Raw genomic sequence first — 19,328 nt, 5'->3', positions numbered from 1 at the left:
GACTATACAAAAATCAAAAGGTACAAACAAATACCTATACTGATCAGACTCTGAATCTATTCCTGTACTTCCTTCCCTTTCCCAGAACCTGAAAACCACCAGAAAACAAGAGTGAGCTCAACAGCTCAACAAAGCAACAATCCTCCAATCAAAATTCTCAGAATCCAAAACCAAACTCATCAGACAGAAATTCAACCAAAAATCAAAACAGAATCGGACAGATATCAAAACAAAATCCAAACATAGGATCCAGGCCTCTTATGCCTCCCTTTGTGCTCACGGCACCAGAACAAATGTGCTTATAGCACCAGAACAGAATTCATCGGATCCGGAACAGAACAGATATCAGATTTCAGATTTGAGCTCATTTCAGATTTCCCAGACACTAACTGAATCTCATAGGATTCAGACCCCTTATAGCTCCCTTTTTATAGCTTATACACATAGCATTTCAATTCGGAAGAAATCCGGGCAATTCAGAAATCAGATAAAAATCGGGCAGCACAACGGCAGTAGACAGAATTTACACAAAATGTCCTGCAAAGAAAATTTACCAAATTCGCACAGAATATAGATAATCACATTCCAAAACATTTATTCTACTGCACAGAAAATTTATAATTTCACAGAAAAATGTAGTCTACGAAAAACTCCGCCGAATCAAAAATACCCGGACAAAAATCTTCGGAAAATAACCAAAATGTGCACACTCGGCACGTCAACAATATACGGAAAGTTACGCGGTAAAAACTGAACCGATCAAAAGATACGGACGAAAAACAGTAACGGAAACGAAATCCGGACAGAAAATACAGCCAAACTCGACGGTTCTGAAAATTGAGAAAGGCGGAATGTGCCTTACCTTGCGTACAGCAAATTCCTGAACAATCTCTTCGGACGAAAACAGCTCCGCGTCGTCCGAAAATCAACTTTTGCCAAAATACCCTCGACTTTCTCTCTCCTCAGATATTTTTATTTTTAATTTTGGATTTTCTCTCTCTTCAAAACGACTGAAATCAGCTTTATAATACACAGATCGGCCCGGCCGATCGCCAAATTGTCCCAGGACGATCAGACCATTTTGGATCGTCCTGGACGGTTCCCAGAACTATTCTCAGGCCGATATTTTCTACAGTGACAATCGGCCTGGACGATGTCCAAATCGGCCTAGACGATAAGTACAGAAAATCACCTGGAGCAAAACTGGACACATTCTGGAGCAAAAATTCCACTGATCGTCCCAGGACGATCCAGATCGTCCTGGACAACCCTGGAGCAGATTTTTGATATTACATAGGCAGCGCTGGTGGGCGCAGTGGTCCGTAGCAGTGCGCGTGGGCGCCTCTCTCAAGATCATGAGGAAGTGCTTCTTCCTTTCAAGTGAAGGATCTTACATTTGGTATCACAGCCACGGTGGTGACGATCTCGAGGTGGAGGAGCCAAAGGTGGTTTTCTTGTCCATAGAAAACGATTCAAGAAAGCGGAGACGCAGCAAACTCAGGCGGCGAGGGTCTTATATGATGCTAACTTGATCGCGCGAGTGAAGCCGGAGGCGACTTCGGCAAGCAGCGCTGGTGGGCGCAGTGGTCTGGAGCAGTGCGCGTGGGCTTCTTGATCAGGAGCAAGATGTGCGGGTGAAGCGGGAGCAGCCCGCCAGTTCGGTCGTGGGATCAGCAGAAGGCGGACGAATAATAGACCCAACCCGACCGGGACGGATCCCGCTCGCATCGGGTCGTGGCCAGACTCAAACTGACTGAACTGATTCCAGGATCTGGCTTTGGAATTTGTTTCAGAACTTTCTTCCAAACATTTACACACATAAACAGACACATAGAGCTACTATAAACATCAAAATACAGTGGAACAGATCATTTATCTTTTCTTCCTCAAAGGAATCGTATATAAATACAGCTCATGGCTTTCAGACAGAAAGAAAAACAGAACAGAAAAGCCATTACTGTATAAAAATCAAAAGTACCAAAATACCTATAACGGATCAGACTCAGAACTCCTACTCCAAGACTTCCTTCTCTTTCTCAGAACCTAAAAACCACGCAGAAAACAAGGAAGAGCTACAACAGCTCAGCAATACATCAAACATCCAATCAAAATCCTCAGAATCCACATCAACACATCAGACAGAAATCCGTACAGAAATCAGATCAACAGAATCGCATATCAAATCAGAACATAACAGAAATCACAGAAATCATAATTCCAGAAATTGAATCAGAACATGATCATACAGATCAGATCAAATTAGAACATAATAGAATCGTATCAGAATCATAAATCATATCAGAATCATACGGAAATCAGAAATCATATCAATTGAGAACATATCAAAAGTCAGAATAGATTCCCTGACACTGATAGAATCTCAACAGATTTTGGCCCCTTATGCCTCCCTTCCCAGACACTGACAGAATCTCTTGGATTCTGACCCCTTATGCCTCCCTTTGTGCTCATGGCACCAGAACAGATGTGCTTGTAGCACCAGAACAGAACTTATCATCGGATCCGGAACAGAACTTGTTTTCAGATTTCAGAGCTTATTTTAGATTTTCCCTGACACAAACAGGATCTCACAGGATCCTGACCCCTTAAAGCTCCCTTTTTATAGCACACAATCATATCATGTCATTTTAGAACAAATCCGGACAATTTCAGAAATTGTACGAAAATCCAGCGGCATAACGACAGTATACGGAATTTACACAAAATTCACCGAATCAGAAATTTACCAAATTACCACAGAACATTCACAACAACATTATAAGACGTTCATTTTACTGCCCAGACAAATTTAGACATCATCAGAAATTACAGTCGAAAGAAAACACCGCCGAATCAAAACTATCCGGTCAAAATTCTTCAGAAAATAATCAAAATGTGCGCACTCGGCACCTCAGAAACATACCAAAAGTTACGCGGTAAAAACTGAACCAATCGGAAAATACGGACGAAATTCGCTAACGAAAACGAAATCCGGACAGAAAAATCGTTCAAACTTCTCCGTTCTGAAAATTGAGAAAGGCGGAATGTGCCTTACCTTGCGTACACCAATTTCTTGAACTGTCTCGACGGACGAAAACGGCCCGACGTTGCCCAAAAATCAATTTTTCCTCTTTTGCCCTCGACTTTCTCTCTCCTCAAAATGATTTTATAAAAATATCTAATTTTTCTCTCTTCAAAATGACTGATTTCAGTTAAATAACCTTCTGATCGGCCCGGCCGATCGCACGATCGTCCTGGACGATCTGACCAAAATCACATCGTCCTGGGATGATTTCTTAGGACGATAATTAATTTTCTTGGACAATAAAAACCCCTACTCTCTGACTTGGGCATTGCTCTGATCGTCCCGGGATGATCCCCAATCGGCCCGGACGATTCTGGGAGGAAAACTTTCCTGTAACTTCTGTACAAATTCTGGAACAAAATTTCAACTGATCGTCCCGGGACGATCCACGATCGGCCCGGACGATCCTGGAGCAAACTGATGTTACAGGGAGTGCGGAGCGCTTGGAGGTGCGAGGTTGTGCGATGCACGAGGAGGTCGCATAGGAGCGCAGGGCACTGGTGAAAGACACACAGGGTGCTGGCCGGACATAGTAGTGCAGGGCGTGGGATTGTGACTAGCGGAGCAAAAGTGAAGGCGTAGGGCTCGGTGAACGGGTGGATACGTGCAGGATGTTGTTGGAGTCAGACCACATGAGTGCAAGGCGCGGACGCGGGCTGGAGGAGTAGAACATGGGCTGGAGGCACAGGGCGCGGGCACGAGGCTTAGGGTGCAGTTCAATTCACAGGGTGCGGAAGCGGGGCACATGGTGCTTGGGAATTGACTGCGTGGGACGCAGTGCGACAGGAGAAGATCCGTCGGGAGGTGGAGCTGGAAACTCAAGAAGATGGTGGAGCAATTCTTGAGAAATTTGTTAACCGTCCGATGGACTCGATTGGCGAAGAAGATCGGCGGGTTATTCTTTGGTTGTTCTTTATGAACAGTTGTTATCTTTTATTATGTAAATTTAGGATCAAGCTGAAGATTGTTGGATATTTGTTCCTAGATTTATGATTGTTTTTAGTTTATGTTTCTTGTTTGGCATGTATGACCAATAGTGTAGCTATTTGTATAGCTTTAAAAGTCTATATATAGGAGCTCTTTAGGCTTTGATATGCGGCCAAGAAATAAAGTTTCTGTGCATTTGGCTCTCTCCCTCTCTTCTTCTTCCCTCTCCTCCACCTTCTCAAAAAGCTCATGTAGGAAGTGCTTCTTCCTCTATGATTCAAGTTTCTACAGTTACGTAATTTTTAATAAAATTATAATCTTTACATATAGCTAAACTTTGAAATTTTTAATAAAATTTTAACCATTATATTAAAAGTCCGCTTGACGTTTTAAAGTTTTAAAATTATTTTCTTATGGGATTGACATCTGTCATACCATTACTCACATTTCAAATAGTTAACATTATTTAAAATTGTCATTAAGGGCGACAAACCCCTGAACACTTAATGGCAACGTAATAGCAAAATCACGCAGTGACGACGATGGGGCTGCTCACCTCCTGCTTGCCTGATTGTGATACCCACTTAAGCCTACCTTCCAACACATCATCCTTCTTCAGTTGTCCCTTCCCGGTCAAGCTTAGCACCACGGTAAAGTTCCGCTCCTCTCCAACGTTCGAAAACTCGAGTGTCTCCGGGCTTACAACCACCTCCACACCGCTCGGCTTTACTACGCTTGCTGTGTATTTTGCGCTCGCCTCCCCAACGTTCTTCACCATCCTCTGCACGCTCTGGTTTTTGGCTCCAGGAAACCCCATCGACACCTGAATTGACGGATAGTTCACTTCCTCCGCACCCATCTTCTTTCCACAAGTCACATATTGGTTCACAATGCGAGTAACCATCGCACTTTTGTACCCTTTCAAGCTACAGAGGTAAGGAATATAATCATCCGTGTTGATGAAATCATAAACAAGTCCCGGATCATTGGCTGCTGTTGGGTTTATGTGCCCTGCGCCAATGGCGAAGATATTTGCACGATCACGCTTGCCAGACGACGCATCATCTTTTATCGGATCCCCATCACGGTCTAAGGAATAAGCTGTGGTCATAATCGCCGATTTGATCGCTGCGGGGGACCAATCCGGGTGTAACTTTTTCAAAAGCGCTGCGATGCCAGAGACATGAGGTGCTGCCATGGAAGTGCCTCTCTCCATGATGAAGTTCTTTGTGTTATTAGAGATTTCATGAGTCCCAGGTTTGAAGGGCCACGCCGAAAGGATGTTCACTCCAGGGGCAATGACATCGGGTTTCAGAATGCCACCATTGAGCAAGCTTGGCCCTCTCGAGGAAAAGCTAGCAACGGTCGGCGATGGCCGAGTTCCATAGTTTGTGCCCTTAAATGTTATTGTTCCTGTAACATTCGGGTCTGCCGCAAAATAGTTCAAGATCTTAATGCCGTCGTTGTAGGAGACATGGATGGCGGGGATGCTATAGGGGTCGGCGTTTATGGTGTACCCTTCCCAGGGTTGGTTTATGACAATGATGGCAGCCCCACCGGCGGCCTTCACAATTTCGGCCTTCTCTGTTTTATCAATGTAGCCGGTGCCACACAGAACTATCTTCCCAACGACGTCGAAGCCAGCCATAGATCCATTCTGACATGTTAACGTCTCTTGGGTTTGGTTGACTCCAGGATATATTAGGGGGAGGTCCACCGCGGTTGAAGGGTCTGGTTGATAAGCCGACATGCCCTTGAACTCCATGCCGTTGCTGAGCTTCAGTATTGCAGTGACATGGCGGTCGATGTTGGCGGCGCCGACATGTAGGATCCATGGTACGTCGTTGTCGAGGATGCTTTTGAAAGGGCCACTATTGCCAGCAGAGTTAACGGTCAAAATTCCATGTTTGAGCGCCGCGAAGGATCCGATGACTACACCGTTAAGGCTGTAATCGTAATTTTTTGCTCCAATGGAGATCTGGATTAAGTCAACTCCATCGATAATGGCTTGGTCGAATCCCCTGATCAGGTTGCCGTTGGTGCAGGAGCTCTTGGTGCAGACATTGTACATCGCGATGTGAGCCCGCGGGGCCATCCCGGAGGCGGTGCCACTGGCCTGACCGAGGACCCCTGCGTCTGGGACCTTCGTGCCGGCGGCGATGGCTGCGACATGGGTGCCATGCCCTTCTTCATCGATAGGGGTTTTTTTGCCTTTGTGGGTAAAAGCTTGGGCGCCGATGAGCTTGTTAGTGCAGGAGAAGCCGGCGGGGAGGTCGCAAAGACCTCGCCACTTGAGGGGAGGAGGAGGCAGGCCGGGGTCGACGAAGGAGGCGTGGTCGGGAGTGATGCCGCTGTCGAGGACGCCGATGATAATGCCTTCGCCTTGGCTAGATTTTTGCCAGAGGCTGTTGTATTGGTTGAGGCCGAGGAGGGTGGGGGTGTGAGTGGTGCGAAGGTGGACGGGTTTGTCAAGGTGGGCGAAAAGGAAGTTGGGGATGGACTTCATGCGCCTTACTTCGTCTGGTGTGAGGCGGGCGGCGAAGCCAGACATAGCGACGGAGTAGGTGTGGACCATACGGGGTTCGCCGGAGTCGAGGGTGGCGTTGGGGAGGAAGGAAAGGTACCATTTTTCGCGATCGTCGTGGGTGAGTAGCTCGGTGGGGCCGTCCGGGTGCATGACGTGGATGACGTATACTTTGGTTTGGTTCTTGGATGTTATGGGGAGCAGGGGAAGGGAGAGGGTCGTATGTGTGTGGTGTAGGAAGAGGAGGAGGATGAGAAAAATAATATTGGTGGTGATGTTCGCCATTGCTGCGGCGGACCGGAGCTTGCTGAGGATTAGAATACAATGGTGTAGATTAAATAAATTGAGTGAGTACTGATTGGAAGCTGGTGCGTAAGAATCCTAGGCCGTCAAGTATGCTCGAGTGAAGCTTCGCGCGAGGAGGGACACCGTGATGCTCCAAGAAGATCCAATGAGCAGAGGCAAAATTATAAAACTCGACTGTACAAAAATTTAAAATAAAATCCAATCGACCGTTAACCCCGCAGGCATTAGCAGCCTTAGTTGCTCCCGCGGGAATTGTTTTTGCAAGAGTGAGGGTTCTTGAAATAATTTCTCCCAAAAAAAGAATTAAAAAAAAATCTTCAAATTACTAAAACGAGATCATCTTATATTTTATTTACACGTTATTATTCATAAGTTATAAAGCTATTTTGATATTTATGAAAGTTATCACAAAATTATATGTATGTATTTAAGTTAATCTGTATCAATCTAAAATAAATTCTTTCACATTGAATTAATAATGTGTTAATTTTGCGCTAAATTTTTGATATATAGGGGTGTCAATTCCGGGTCACGGGTCGGGTTCGCGTCGAATTCAAAATTGATCTGACACTATTCGGGTACGGGTCAACCCGACCCGTTTTTACTAACGGGTCGATTTTTCGGACCTGAACCCGACCTGCTTTGGGTTCGGGTCAACCCGACCCGACCCGATTAGGGTTTAGGGTCACGAGACGCCTGTCACGCGGATGCAACGCTAGTCATGTGAAGAGTCGCGGACGCGACACAAGGCACACGGATGATTTTTGGTGATGCGACTCTAGGCCGGTCACGCGGACGGTGGACGCCAGTCGCGTACAAGCACGCGAACGCAATGCGACTCGAGGCAGGCAGGCAGGCGGACCGCGGGTCATGCAGGGCAGTTGGGGTAGGCGGGGTTGTGGGGAAGGGCCGGTCAAGGGGGCAAACTTCGGGCAAATGGATTTTCGGTCATTCCCGGGTTTCCGGGTCAACCCGAACTCGACCCGGTTTTTCAAACGGATTGGTTTTCCGGACCCGAACCCGACCCGCTCCAGGTTCGTGTCAACCCAAACCAGAAATTTTTGGTTCTAGATGTTTATGTGATGCGTAAAACCTGTAAAATCACATATTATTTACACGATTCAAAGGTCACAACATATATTCATCCGGCTAATAAAATTATCCAAAATCATTCCACTTGACACATACAAATTCCAACCTTCATTACTCTATATAAAGACTAAAAAAATAACTTCCTGTCATATTGATAAAAATAATAGGCCAACTCAAATTTATATAGATCACGCCAGCTACCAATAATAGTACAGATTATAACATGATTAATATTTGGTTTGGGACCAACTTTTTTGTTGCTTTATAAATTAACTTTTTAGTACAAATAAAAAAGTTTTTAATTAAAAATTTATGTGCTAAAAAGTCGTCCTAAAAAATAGTAAGAAAACTGTCTCTAATTGAGCCTAAATCGGCATACATGGGTGAGTTTAATGAATCAAACTTAGCAATTAACTAGTATCTATCAAAGCATAAAAGACAAAAGAATGAAACATGCAATATTGCAATATGAACGACTAAAAAGTAAAAATAACAACCTATAGTCACTATATCAAAATAGCAAAGACACATGTTATATTTTCTGCAATATTTTCTAGTATGCTAGTTCTATAAGTATATATGACAGAACTATTATTAATGTCAAAATATTTGAATGCTTATAAATGCAGCCATATAAGGTGTCAATATTGTACCCCAAAATGACTTATCATACATTTATTATTTTCAGTTTATGTCCAATTATATATTAATATATTTATGCATCTATAATTATAATCAGCTTATTAAATACGCATCATCGGGAAGATAAACACCAATCCAAGGAAACATATGTATTTCCTAAAAAGTTATCATTCTAAGGGTCCACAACTTCAGCTGTCACAAAGATCATTTGGCTTTGCAGATTATATTGACAGACTTCGACATAAATTTACAGCAACCTACATCACTTTATTGTGATAATATTTTTTGCAATAGCCTTAGCCAAAAATCTTGTATTTCATGCCCGAACCAAGCATATTGACATAGATCATCACTATATTCGGAAATGCATTAAATCAAACTCTATAATTGTCCATCATATAGCAACTGCTGGTCAGCCGGCTGATATTTTTACTAAAGCTTTTTTTTTTTTTTTTTGGGAAAAAAAAAAAAAAAGCTTTAGTAAAGCTTTGCCAATCAAAAGATTTCATTATCTCAGAGACAAATTAACGCTCAGATCTTAGATCATAAATTTGAAGGAGGCTGATAAAAGATATAATGCAAACCGTTGAACATCACTATCGCTACACATGCCACTTCCTCTGTTACCTGACAAAAGCAACTGAAATGCTCCTATGTAGAAAACCGTCAGGCGCATCTCCGCCATTCAATCATATTCCTCGCCAACGGCCAGTAGTATATATATGTGCTACTGTTACATTGCTGAGCAGAATGGAAAAGCTTAAGACTATCTCTCTTGTGTATCCTCTTATTAATAAGCTTCGTTCAAGTCAACATAAACTAAGATGAGCTGCTTAGTTTTTAATGAAATTCTAATCTATGCGTAGCACAACTTTGAAATTTTTAATAAAATTATAATCATTATATTAAATGTTTTAAAAGTATAATATTATTTTATTATGGGATTTAACATCTCTCATACAATTACTCACATTTCAAATACTTCACATTATTTCAAATTGTTTTAAAGGGTGACGAACCCGTCAACACTTAATGGCAACGAAATAGCAAAATCACGCAATGACGACAATGGGGCTGCTCACCTCCTGCTTGCCTGATTGTGATACCCACTTAAGCCTACCTTCCAACACATCATCCTTGTTCAGTTGTCCCTTCCCGGTCAAGCTTAGCGCTACTGTAAAGTTCCGCTCCTCACCAACGTTCGAAAACTCGAGCGTCTCCGGGCTAACAACCACCTCCACACCGCTCGGCTTTACTACACTTGCTGTGTACTTTGCGCTCGCCTCCCCAACGTTCTTCACCGTCCGCTGCACGGTCTTGTTTTTGGCTCCAGCAGACCCCATCGACACCTGTATTGATGGATAGTTCACTTCCTCCGCTCCCATCTTCTTTCCACAAGTCACATACTGGTTCACAATGCGAGTAACCATCGCACTAGTGTACCCTTTCAAGCTACAGAGGTAAGGAATATAATCATCCGCGTTGATGAAATCATAAACAAGTCCCGGATCATTGGCTGCTGCTGGGTTTATGTGCCCTGCTCCAATGGCGAAGATACTTGCACGATCACGCTTGCCAGAAGGATCATCGATTTTCGACGCATCATCTTTTATCGGATCCCCATCACGGTCTAAGGAATAAGCTGTGGTCATAATGGCCGATTTGATTGCCGCGGGGGACCAATCAGGGTGTAACTTTTTCAACAGCGCTGCGACGCCGGAGACATGAGGTGCTGCCACGGAGGTCCCTCTCTCCATGATGAAGTTCTTTGTGTTATTAGAGATTTCATGAGTCCCAGGTTTGAAGGGCCACGCCGAAAGGATGTTCACTCCAGGGGCAATGACGTCGGGTTTCAGTATGCCACCATTGAGCAAGCTTGGCCCTCTCGAGGAAAGGCTAGCAACGGTCGGCGATGGCCGAAATCCATAGTGTGTGCCCTTAAATGTTATTGTTCCTGTAGCATTCTGGTCTGTTGCATAATAGTTCAAGATCTTAGCGGCATCGGTGTGGGAGACATGGATGGCGGGGATGCTATAGGGGTCGGCGTTCAGGGTGTACCCTTCCTTTGGTTTGTTCATGACAATGATGGCAGCTCCACCGGCGGCCTTCACGACTTCGGCCTTCTTTGTTTTATCAATGCGGCCGGTGCCACACATAACCATTTTGCCAACGACGTCCAAGCCACCCATACTCTTACAGGATAACCTCTCGTCGATGTCGTTGACTCCAGGATATATGAGGGGTAGGTCCACCGCGGTTGAAGGGTCTGGTTGGTAAGCCGACATGCCCTTGAACTCCATGCCATTGCCGAGCTTCAGCATTGCAGTGACATGGCGGTCGATGTTGGCGGCGCCGACATGGAGCATCCATGGAACGTCGTTGTCGAGAATGCTTTTGGAAGGGCCACTATTGCCAGCAGAGTTAACGGTCAAAATTCCACGTTTGAGGGCCGCGAAGGATCCGATGACTACGCCGTTTGAGCGGTAAGCGTAATTTGCTCCGCCAGAGGAGGTCTGGATTAAATCAACACCATCGATAATGGCTTGGTCGAAGCCCTTGATCAAGTTGCTGTTTTTGCAGGACCTCTTGCTGCAGACATTGTACATCGCGATGTGAGCCCGCGGGGCCATCCCGGAGGCGGTACCACTAGCCTGGCCGAGGACCGCTGCGTCTGGAACCTTCGTGCCGGCCGCGATGGCTGCGACATGGGTGCCATGCCCATCTTCATCGATGGGGGTTATTTTGCTTATGTGGGTAAAAGCTTGGGCGCCGATGAGCTTGTTAGTGCAGGAGGAGCCGGCGGGGAGGTCGCAACGGCCTCGCCATTTGAGGGGAGGAGGAGGCAGGCCGGGGTCGGCAAAGGAGGCGTGGTCCGGAGTGATGCCGCTGTCGAGGACGCCGATGATAATGCCTTCGCCTTGGTTAGATTTTTCCCAGAGGCTGTTGTATTGGTTGAGGCCGAGGAGGGTGGGGGTGTGAGTGGTGCGAAGGTGGAAGGGTTTGTCAACGTGGGCGAAAAGGAAGCCGGGGATGGACTCCATGAGCCTAACTTCGTTGGTTGTGAGGCGGGCGGCAAATCCAGACATAGCGACGGAGTAGGTGTGGACCATGCGGGGTTCGCCGGAGTCGAGGGTGGCGTTGGGGAGGAAGGAAAGGTACCATTTTTCGCGATCGTCGTGGGTGAGTAGCTCGGTGGGGCCGTCCGGGTGCAGGACGTGGACGATGTATACTTTGGTTTGGTTTGTGGAGGTTATGGGGAGCAGGGGAAGGGAGAGGGTCGTATGTGTGTGGTGTAGGAAGAGAAGGATGATGAGAAGAATAATATTGGTGGTGAAGTTCCCCATTGCTGCGGCGGACCGTAGGTTGGTGAGGATTAGAACAAAAAGGGTGTAGATTAAATAAATTGAGGAAGGAGTACTGATTGGAAGCTGGTGCGTAAGAATCCTATGCCGTCAAGTAGGCTCCAGTGAAGCTTCGCGCGAGGGGGGACACCGTGATCCTCCAAGAAGATCCAATGAACAGTGGAGAAATTATAAAACTCGACTGTACAAAAATTTAAAATCAAATCCAATCGACCGTTGATACAGCAGCTTCCGCGCCACTGTAAATAATTACGTGTGGTGACGGTTCGAAGGTCTGCCTCATGTCATTCCGTCGCAACTGGCATTAGCAGCGGCCATGGTTGCTACCATGGGAATTGTTTTTGCAAGAGTGAAGGTTCTTGAAATAATTTCCCCCCAAAAATTAAAATATCTCACGCCGGAGCTACTAGCTACATAGTAAAATACTTTGTTATATAGCCAATTATGTGTCTGTCGTATTGCTTTTAGTTGAAATGTCTTGTATATATATACTTGCCAGATTACTAAATAAAGGCAGATTGATTTTGATTGCAAATAATATTTCTCTGTTTTTCCCTTGTGTCCGGTTTATGTATCTTGATCTTGTTCAAGTGGTGAAGCCAGGGAAAACACCCGGCGTTCCACAGAGATTTCTCTGTGGCTCGTACAGGACGTCGCCGCCGGGCGCAAGAAGAGTTTCACCATCGCCGCCGGGCTCGAGAGGAGTTTCGCCGTCGCCGCCGGGCTCAAGAGGAGTTCCGCCGTAGGGTCCGGTTTCATTTGGTATCAGAGCTGGCAAGATGTCACTTCGAAGAAATAACCAACAGCCAGTCCGCGACATATTGGTGGAAGACCAGCAACGAGAAATCTGGCGATTGCAACAAGAATTGGCAAGAAGATATCAGTGCAGAAGAAGACACCCAGAGGAGGCCAATACCAGATCGTTTTACTTTTCGAGATAATAGTGGCATTAAGGTCGATCTTCCCGAATTTGAAGGAAGAATGGACCCCGATGAGTTCTTAAACTAGTTACATACCGTATAACGAATCTTTGATTTCAAAGAAATACCTGCATAAAGAATGGTTAAACTAGTGGCCATCAAATTGAAGAAGAGTGCTTCTTTGTGGTGGGAAAATCTGAAACGCACCCGAGCAAGAGAAGGTAGAAGTAAGATTATCCGTTGGGAAAAAATGAAAAAAGAGTTGAAACGCAAATATCTCACCAATCAATACAAGATTTGTTCTTGAGACTACACCGTCTTCATCAACATCAACTTTCCGTAGAAGAATATGTGGAAGAATTTGAGCAACTTTCGTTGAAATGCGATCTTAACGAACCGGCCGAGAATCCTATAGCAAGATTCATGGATTGTGTCCAGCCTACAATTGCACATGTAGTTCAGCTTCAGCTGTATTGGACACTTCATGATGTCATCAATCTGGTCATAAAGGTTGAGAAACAACAGAAGATGATTGAGCCTACCCAATTCAAACCCAGGGAAAACTGGGGATAAAAAAACCTCCAACCTTAGCGGAGTGGAGCCTCCACATCTCAAGAAAAGCCTTCGGTGTCCCAAGAAAAGCCTCCATGGCGGAAATACTTCTCGGAAATGCTTCAAATGTCAAGGCTACGGCCATATCGCGTCTAATTGCCCCACCCAAAGGACGATCACAGTGATAGAAGAAAAGTAGATCGTCGAAGATGAAATCTCACTTGAAGACAAGCAAGTTGTGGTCATCAATTCGACCGAACCGACGATCATTGGGGCAGATGAGGGAACTCTCTTAGTCATCAGAAGATTGCTTAACAGTCAACAAGAAGAACCGGTGCAGAGACACAATCTCTTCCGAACAAGGTGCACCATAAGAGATCGAGTGTGCCAAGTTATTGTTGATAGTGGAAGTTGCGAGAACATCGCTTCACTTGCATTGGTAGAAAAATTACAACTCCCAACTGAAACCCATCCCATGCCTTATAAACTTTCATGGATTCAGCGTGGTAATGAGGTGGAAGTTTCTAAACGTTGCCTCGTTCAGTTCTCGATCGGTAAATTCAAAGATCAAATCTGGTGCGATGTATTACCAATGGATACTTGTCATCTATTGTTGGGGAGGCCGTGACAATTCGACAGAAAAACCCTTCGTGATGGAAGCGCCAACACATACACTTTTAGTCAAGATGAAGAATCAATTATATTGGTGCCATTGGACAATAGTACTGGCGGATCCACCAATGACCAATTCATGATCACTCGAGCAGAATGCCCATTATATATTCAAGAAGCTAATGGAGGGTACATAGTGATTTTTACAGAAACCAATGATTCAGAACAGCAACTGCCCCCTGAAGTTCAACATATTCTTGATGAATTTGTTGATGTTTGGGCTGAGGAGCTTCCCGCCGGGTTACCACCTCTACGTGAAATACAACATGTCATAAATTTACTACCAGGGACCACTCTTCCCAATAGACCTCCCTATCGCCTCCGACCTGACGAACACCAGGAATTAAATCAGCAAGTGGAAGAACTATTATCAAAAGGGTTCATTAGACCCAACATCAGTCCATGTGCAATTCCCGCCCTGTTGGTACCCAAGAAGGACGGCACATTCCAGATGTGCATTGATAGTTGTGCCATTAATAAAATTACTATTCGCTATTGATTTCCTATGCCACGAGTAGATGATTTGTTCGACCAACTACAAGGAGCTTCTATCTTTTCCAAAATAGACTTGTGAAGTGGTTATCATCAAATCCTCGTGCGGGAAGGCGACAAATGGAAGACCTCCTTCAAAGTACGAGATGGATTATATGAATGGTTGATAATGCCCTTCGGGTTATCCAACCTTGAGCACCTTCATGCATCTCATGAACCAAAATTTTCAACCATTCTTGAGTAAATTTGTGATCCTTTATTTTGACGATATAATGATATATAGTTCTCACTTGCAAGCCCATCTACTTCTATGGCAAGTGTTAGAGATCCTTAAGACAGAAAAATTTATTTTTTCATCATCGGAAATGTTTTTTCCTGGATAAAAGAATTCAGTTCCTAGGATTTTTACTCTCTGCCGAAGGAATTGAAGTGGATCCGGACAAAGTTCGGGCTATTATTAACTGGCCAATACCTTGCTCGTTCACGGATGTCCGCCGGTTTCATGGGTTAGCTTCCTTTAATCACCGGTTCATTGCCCGCTTCAGCACCATTGCAGCTCCTTTAATAGAACTACTAAAAGCAAAAGTTTTCAGATGGACACAAGATGCCCAAACCAGTTTTGACGAATTGAAGGAGAAGATGACCACAACGCCATTTCTACGACTTCCTGACTTTAACAAAATATTCCAAGTTGAATGCGATGCTTCCAACGTTTGATTAGGTGCCGTCCTAAGTCAGGAAGGTCAGCCGGTGGCTTATTTTAGCGAAAAACTGAATGAGGTTTGAAGACGGTACTCCACATATGATAAAGAATTTTATGCACTCGTTTTTGCCTTACATCATTGGAGCCATTACCTCCTCTATAAAGAATTTGTTCTTTATACCGACCATGCGGTTCTACGGTTCTTGAAAAGTCTGAAGAAATTAAGAGGAAGACATGCCAACTGGTCTGAATCATTGGAAGATTTCCAATTCCTTCTTAAACAAAAATCAGGTACGCAAAATCAAGTAGCCGATGCTTTGAGCAGACACTGCATTCTTTTACAAATGTTGCAAACCAAGGTCGTAGTCGGATTTGACAACATAAAAGAAATGTATTCAAGTGATCCTGGTTTTCAAATGGAATGGAAATTGTGTCAAAACAATGTCCGTCCACAGTATCACATTCATGAAGGAGTTCTTTTCTTCCAGTCCCGAATTTGTATCCCAAACGGCTCAATAAGACTTGCGCTTATTGTGGAATGTCACGATGGGGGCCTAGCTAGCCACTTTGGTCGCGACAAAACCTTGGGTCTGTTAAAGGAAAAGTTTCACTGGCCAACCATGTATAAGGATGTCCTTCGATATGTAAGAGCCTGACGAGTTTGTAAGATGGCCAAAATGCCAATTACCAATGCAGGTTTATATACGCCTCTACCTGTACCTCTTGGCCCGTGGGAATATGTTAGCATGGATTTCATTTTGGGATTACCATGGATCCTACGTAATAAGGATTCGATCATGGTTATTGTCCATCGATTATCTAAGATGGCACATTTTGTAGCTTGCAACAAAATGTTGGATGCAACACATATTGGTGACATTTGATTTTAAGGAGATTGTATGACTTCACGGCATCCCAATGACTATCACTTTTGATAGCGACGTCAAATTCCTTAGTCACTTTTGGCGAACTTTAAGGGGAAAATTGGGTACCCGTCTTCAATTCAGTTTAGTAGCTCACCCTCAAACTGACAGGAATATGGAAACTGTCAACTGAAGTTTGGGCAACTTGCTGCGATGCTTTGTTGGAAAGCATATTAAACAATGGGACTTTATTCTACCATAAATAAAATTTGCTTTCAATCGTTCTACTAATCGGACGATGGGACTCAGTCCAATTAATGTTGTGTACGACAACAATCCTTTGACTTCATTTGATTTGATTCCAATATCAACAACTCAATACTACAGCCAGGAAGGGGAACAACGTTCTGAAGAAATAAGGAAACTACATCAGCAAGTGCAAACCAAGATAGCTAAACAGAACGCCAAATATCAGGTTCAAGCCAATAAACATCGAAGACCAACTCATTTCAGGTAGGCGATCTTGTTTGGATTAAACTGAGGAAGGAAAGATTTCCACCGAGAGCATGCAGCAAACTCAAACCAAAAGACAACGGTCCCTTTCGGATTGTCAAAAAAATCAACAACAATGCATACCAGATCGACCGTCCTGACGATTATAATGTCTCGGCGGTTTTCAATGTATCTGATTTAACTCTCCACTATGACGTGGATGAGTTCCTTCCCACCCCGGTAGTATGACGCCGGAGCTACTAGCTACATAGTAGAATACTTTGTTATATAGCCAATTATGTGTCTGTCGTATTGCTTTTAGTTGAAATGCCTTGTATATATATACTTGCCACATTACTGAATAAAGGCAGATTGATTTTGAGTGCAATTGTGTCCGTTTTCTGTATATTGATCTTGTTCAAGTGGTGAAGCAAGGGAAAAAACCCGGCGTTCCACAGAGATTTCTCCGTGGCTCGTACAGGACGTCGCCGTCACGCTCAAGAAGAGTTTTGCCATTGCCGCCGAGCTCGAGAGGAGTTTTGCCGTCGCCGCCGGACTCAAGAGGAGTTTCGCCGTCGATTCCGGTGTCAATATCCTTCAAATTACTAAAACGATATCATCTTACATTTTATTTACTCGTTATTATTCGTAAGTTATAAAGCTAGCTATTTTGATATTCATGAAAGTTATCACAAAATTATATGTATGTATCAGTTAATCTGTATCATTCTGAAATAAATTTTTTCACATCGAATTAATAATGTGTTATTCTTGCGCTAAAATTTTGATATATAGATTTCCCATGAAAAATGAAATGAACCCTTTTAGATCAGTCATTAATGTTAACATGCAAAGGTTAGTATCTGCAAGCTGTATTAGAAACAGGGATGGAAAGAACTGAATTTTATATATAAGCCCAAGCATTGCCAAATTTCTTGTATTTGTTAGCTCTAACATTTAACAGTGTCATATTTTAGAGAAATAGAACTGAAGATGGTCTGCATTTCTCAACACCCAACACATAATAGAGCTCGACAAAAGGTATGAATTTCTCAAAAATTTCTTGTTTGATGAGTTAATTGTGTATTTATGAAATACTAGTTTATGTTTTCTTGACTTATATGATGCCACATTTATATTGTGTTATTTTTTTATGCTTTATAAACTTAATTGATGCAATATTTATGTTGTTTGATTAGTTTGATATGAAAATGGAATAAAGAGTAAAGTTACTAGAGGAAAATTTCTCGTTCATTTTATAAAATTTAATAATATTATTATTTATTACGTCATCCAGTTCGACCGGTCGAACCGTGAACCTCACCTTCTTTCGGTTCTTTGTCCGGCCCAATTTTCAAAACCTTGATCAAAATAAATAGAGACATCTATAACGAATATATGACCGTCACAACAAAGGTATGTTTTATATATGAATTAATACAAATTAAAAATCTCAAACATGTTCTATTGAATCCAATAATATTCATCACAAGGCAGAGCTTAAAAGAATTAATGATATTCTCTCGATAATATAAAAAGGGAACCATTTTTTGTGTTGTAAATAATATAAAAATATTTTTTTTTTACCATTTTTAAAACAAGTTTTTAACATATGGAAATTTTTGCTATGCATGAAGTACTTTAAAATGAACAAATTGGGCTTTTGAATAGTCTTCCTTCCCAACAAGGTCAAGAAGAACAAGACCAAATGCATGAAAAAGGCAGCAATTATAAGCAAAAGCAACACTATTACCTTACAAATCCAGTACAATTGCAGTATTGGAAAAAACAATGGTCAATTTATGATAGTTTAATATAACCTTGATGGAAGTTCAAAATTTGTTAAAACTTAAATGAATTAGTTCATAAGAAATAAAATTTTAAAAATAATTTTAAATATTGTAAATAAATTTCACAATAAGCTTAAGTGCTGAACTACAATAATCTATACAGAAATTTCACTTCCATTTTTACCTTGTTTGCGTTGGGCATGAGTTCTTGTAGAGCTTTCATCCTTTCTGGGATCCGCTCTATACGAAGCTACGCATATGATAATGAGAAAATAACTAATTAATTAAAAAAAATAAGCCAAACCATCAAATCTTAGTTCTTTGAGTAAAAAATCTTTACCTGGCGGAAGAAATTACTGAAACACATCGCTCTGTTGTCCTTGCTTCGCTGTGGCTCCTATTTGCTCATTCCTATCCACTCATTTCTACTTGTTACCTGCTAATTCCAGCACTCTGGCTCTAGACCTTCCGGACTCTCGCCAGCAACCTCCACTTAAGGATCAATGTCTGTTTTGCCTTCAATAACCTCTATTTTAAGTCAACCTCCACTCATTTCTACTTGTTACCTGCTAATTCCAGCACTCTGGCCCTAGACCTTCCGGTTTTCCTCCTCAATTTGTCACTTGGATCCAGGGTTGCATTACTGATGTGCATTTCACTATTATAATCAATGGGGCTCTTGAAGGTTATTTCAATTCATCTTCCGGATTAAGACAAGGCTGCCCGCTATCACCATATCTGTTTTGCCTTGTCATGGATTGCCTTTCTTCTTTATTTGAGGAAGCTACCCATACTAATTCTATACAGGGTATGACGGTTGGTAACCTTAAGATTTCTCACCTTCTCTACGTTGATGATCTCCTTGTTTTTGCCAAGGCCTCTCATGATAATGCCATTGCTCTTAAGAAT

General features: G+C 43.1%; 2 protein-coding genes across 2 annotated transcripts; both read right to left on the bottom strand.

Annotated features, from left to right (window-relative positions):
* Positions 1 to 4,429: 4,429 nt before the first annotated feature.
* LOC110094441 (subtilisin-like protease SBT1.5) lies at positions 4,430 to 6,822 on the bottom strand. The gene has a single exon (XM_020819676.2). It carries the CDS (start codon positions 6,816 to 6,818, stop codon positions 4,536 to 4,538), a length of 2,283 nt encoding a protein of 760 aa, XP_020675335.1. The 5' UTR covers positions 6,819 to 6,822; the 3' UTR covers positions 4,430 to 4,535.
* Positions 6,823 to 9,625: 2,803 nt separating this feature from the next.
* Positions 9,626 to 11,917, bottom strand: LOC110094455 (subtilisin-like protease SBT1.5). The gene has a single exon (XM_020819695.2). The coding sequence runs from the start codon at positions 11,915 to 11,917 to the stop codon at positions 9,626 to 9,628; it is 2,292 nt and encodes a 763-aa protein (XP_020675354.2).
* Positions 11,918 to 19,328: the final 7,411 nt, after the last annotated feature.

Source organism: Dendrobium catenatum, unplaced genomic scaffold (assembly GCF_001605985.2).
Source record: "Dendrobium catenatum unplaced genomic scaffold, ASM160598v2 fragScaff_scaffold_629, whole genome shotgun sequence".
Lineage (NCBI taxonomy): Eukaryota > Viridiplantae > Streptophyta > Magnoliopsida > Asparagales > Orchidaceae > Dendrobium > Dendrobium catenatum.
This window is presented reverse-complemented; position numbering and strand designations above follow the sequence as displayed.

Excerpts from the sequence above, each read along its gene's own strand:
- LOC110094441 (XM_020819676.2), bottom strand. The coding sequence starts at position 6,818 with ATGGCGAACATCACCACCAATATTATTTTTCTCATCCTCCTCCTCTTC.
- LOC110094455 (XM_020819695.2), bottom strand. The coding sequence starts at position 11,917 with ATGGGGAACTTCACCACCAATATTATTCTTCTCATCATCCTTCTCTTC.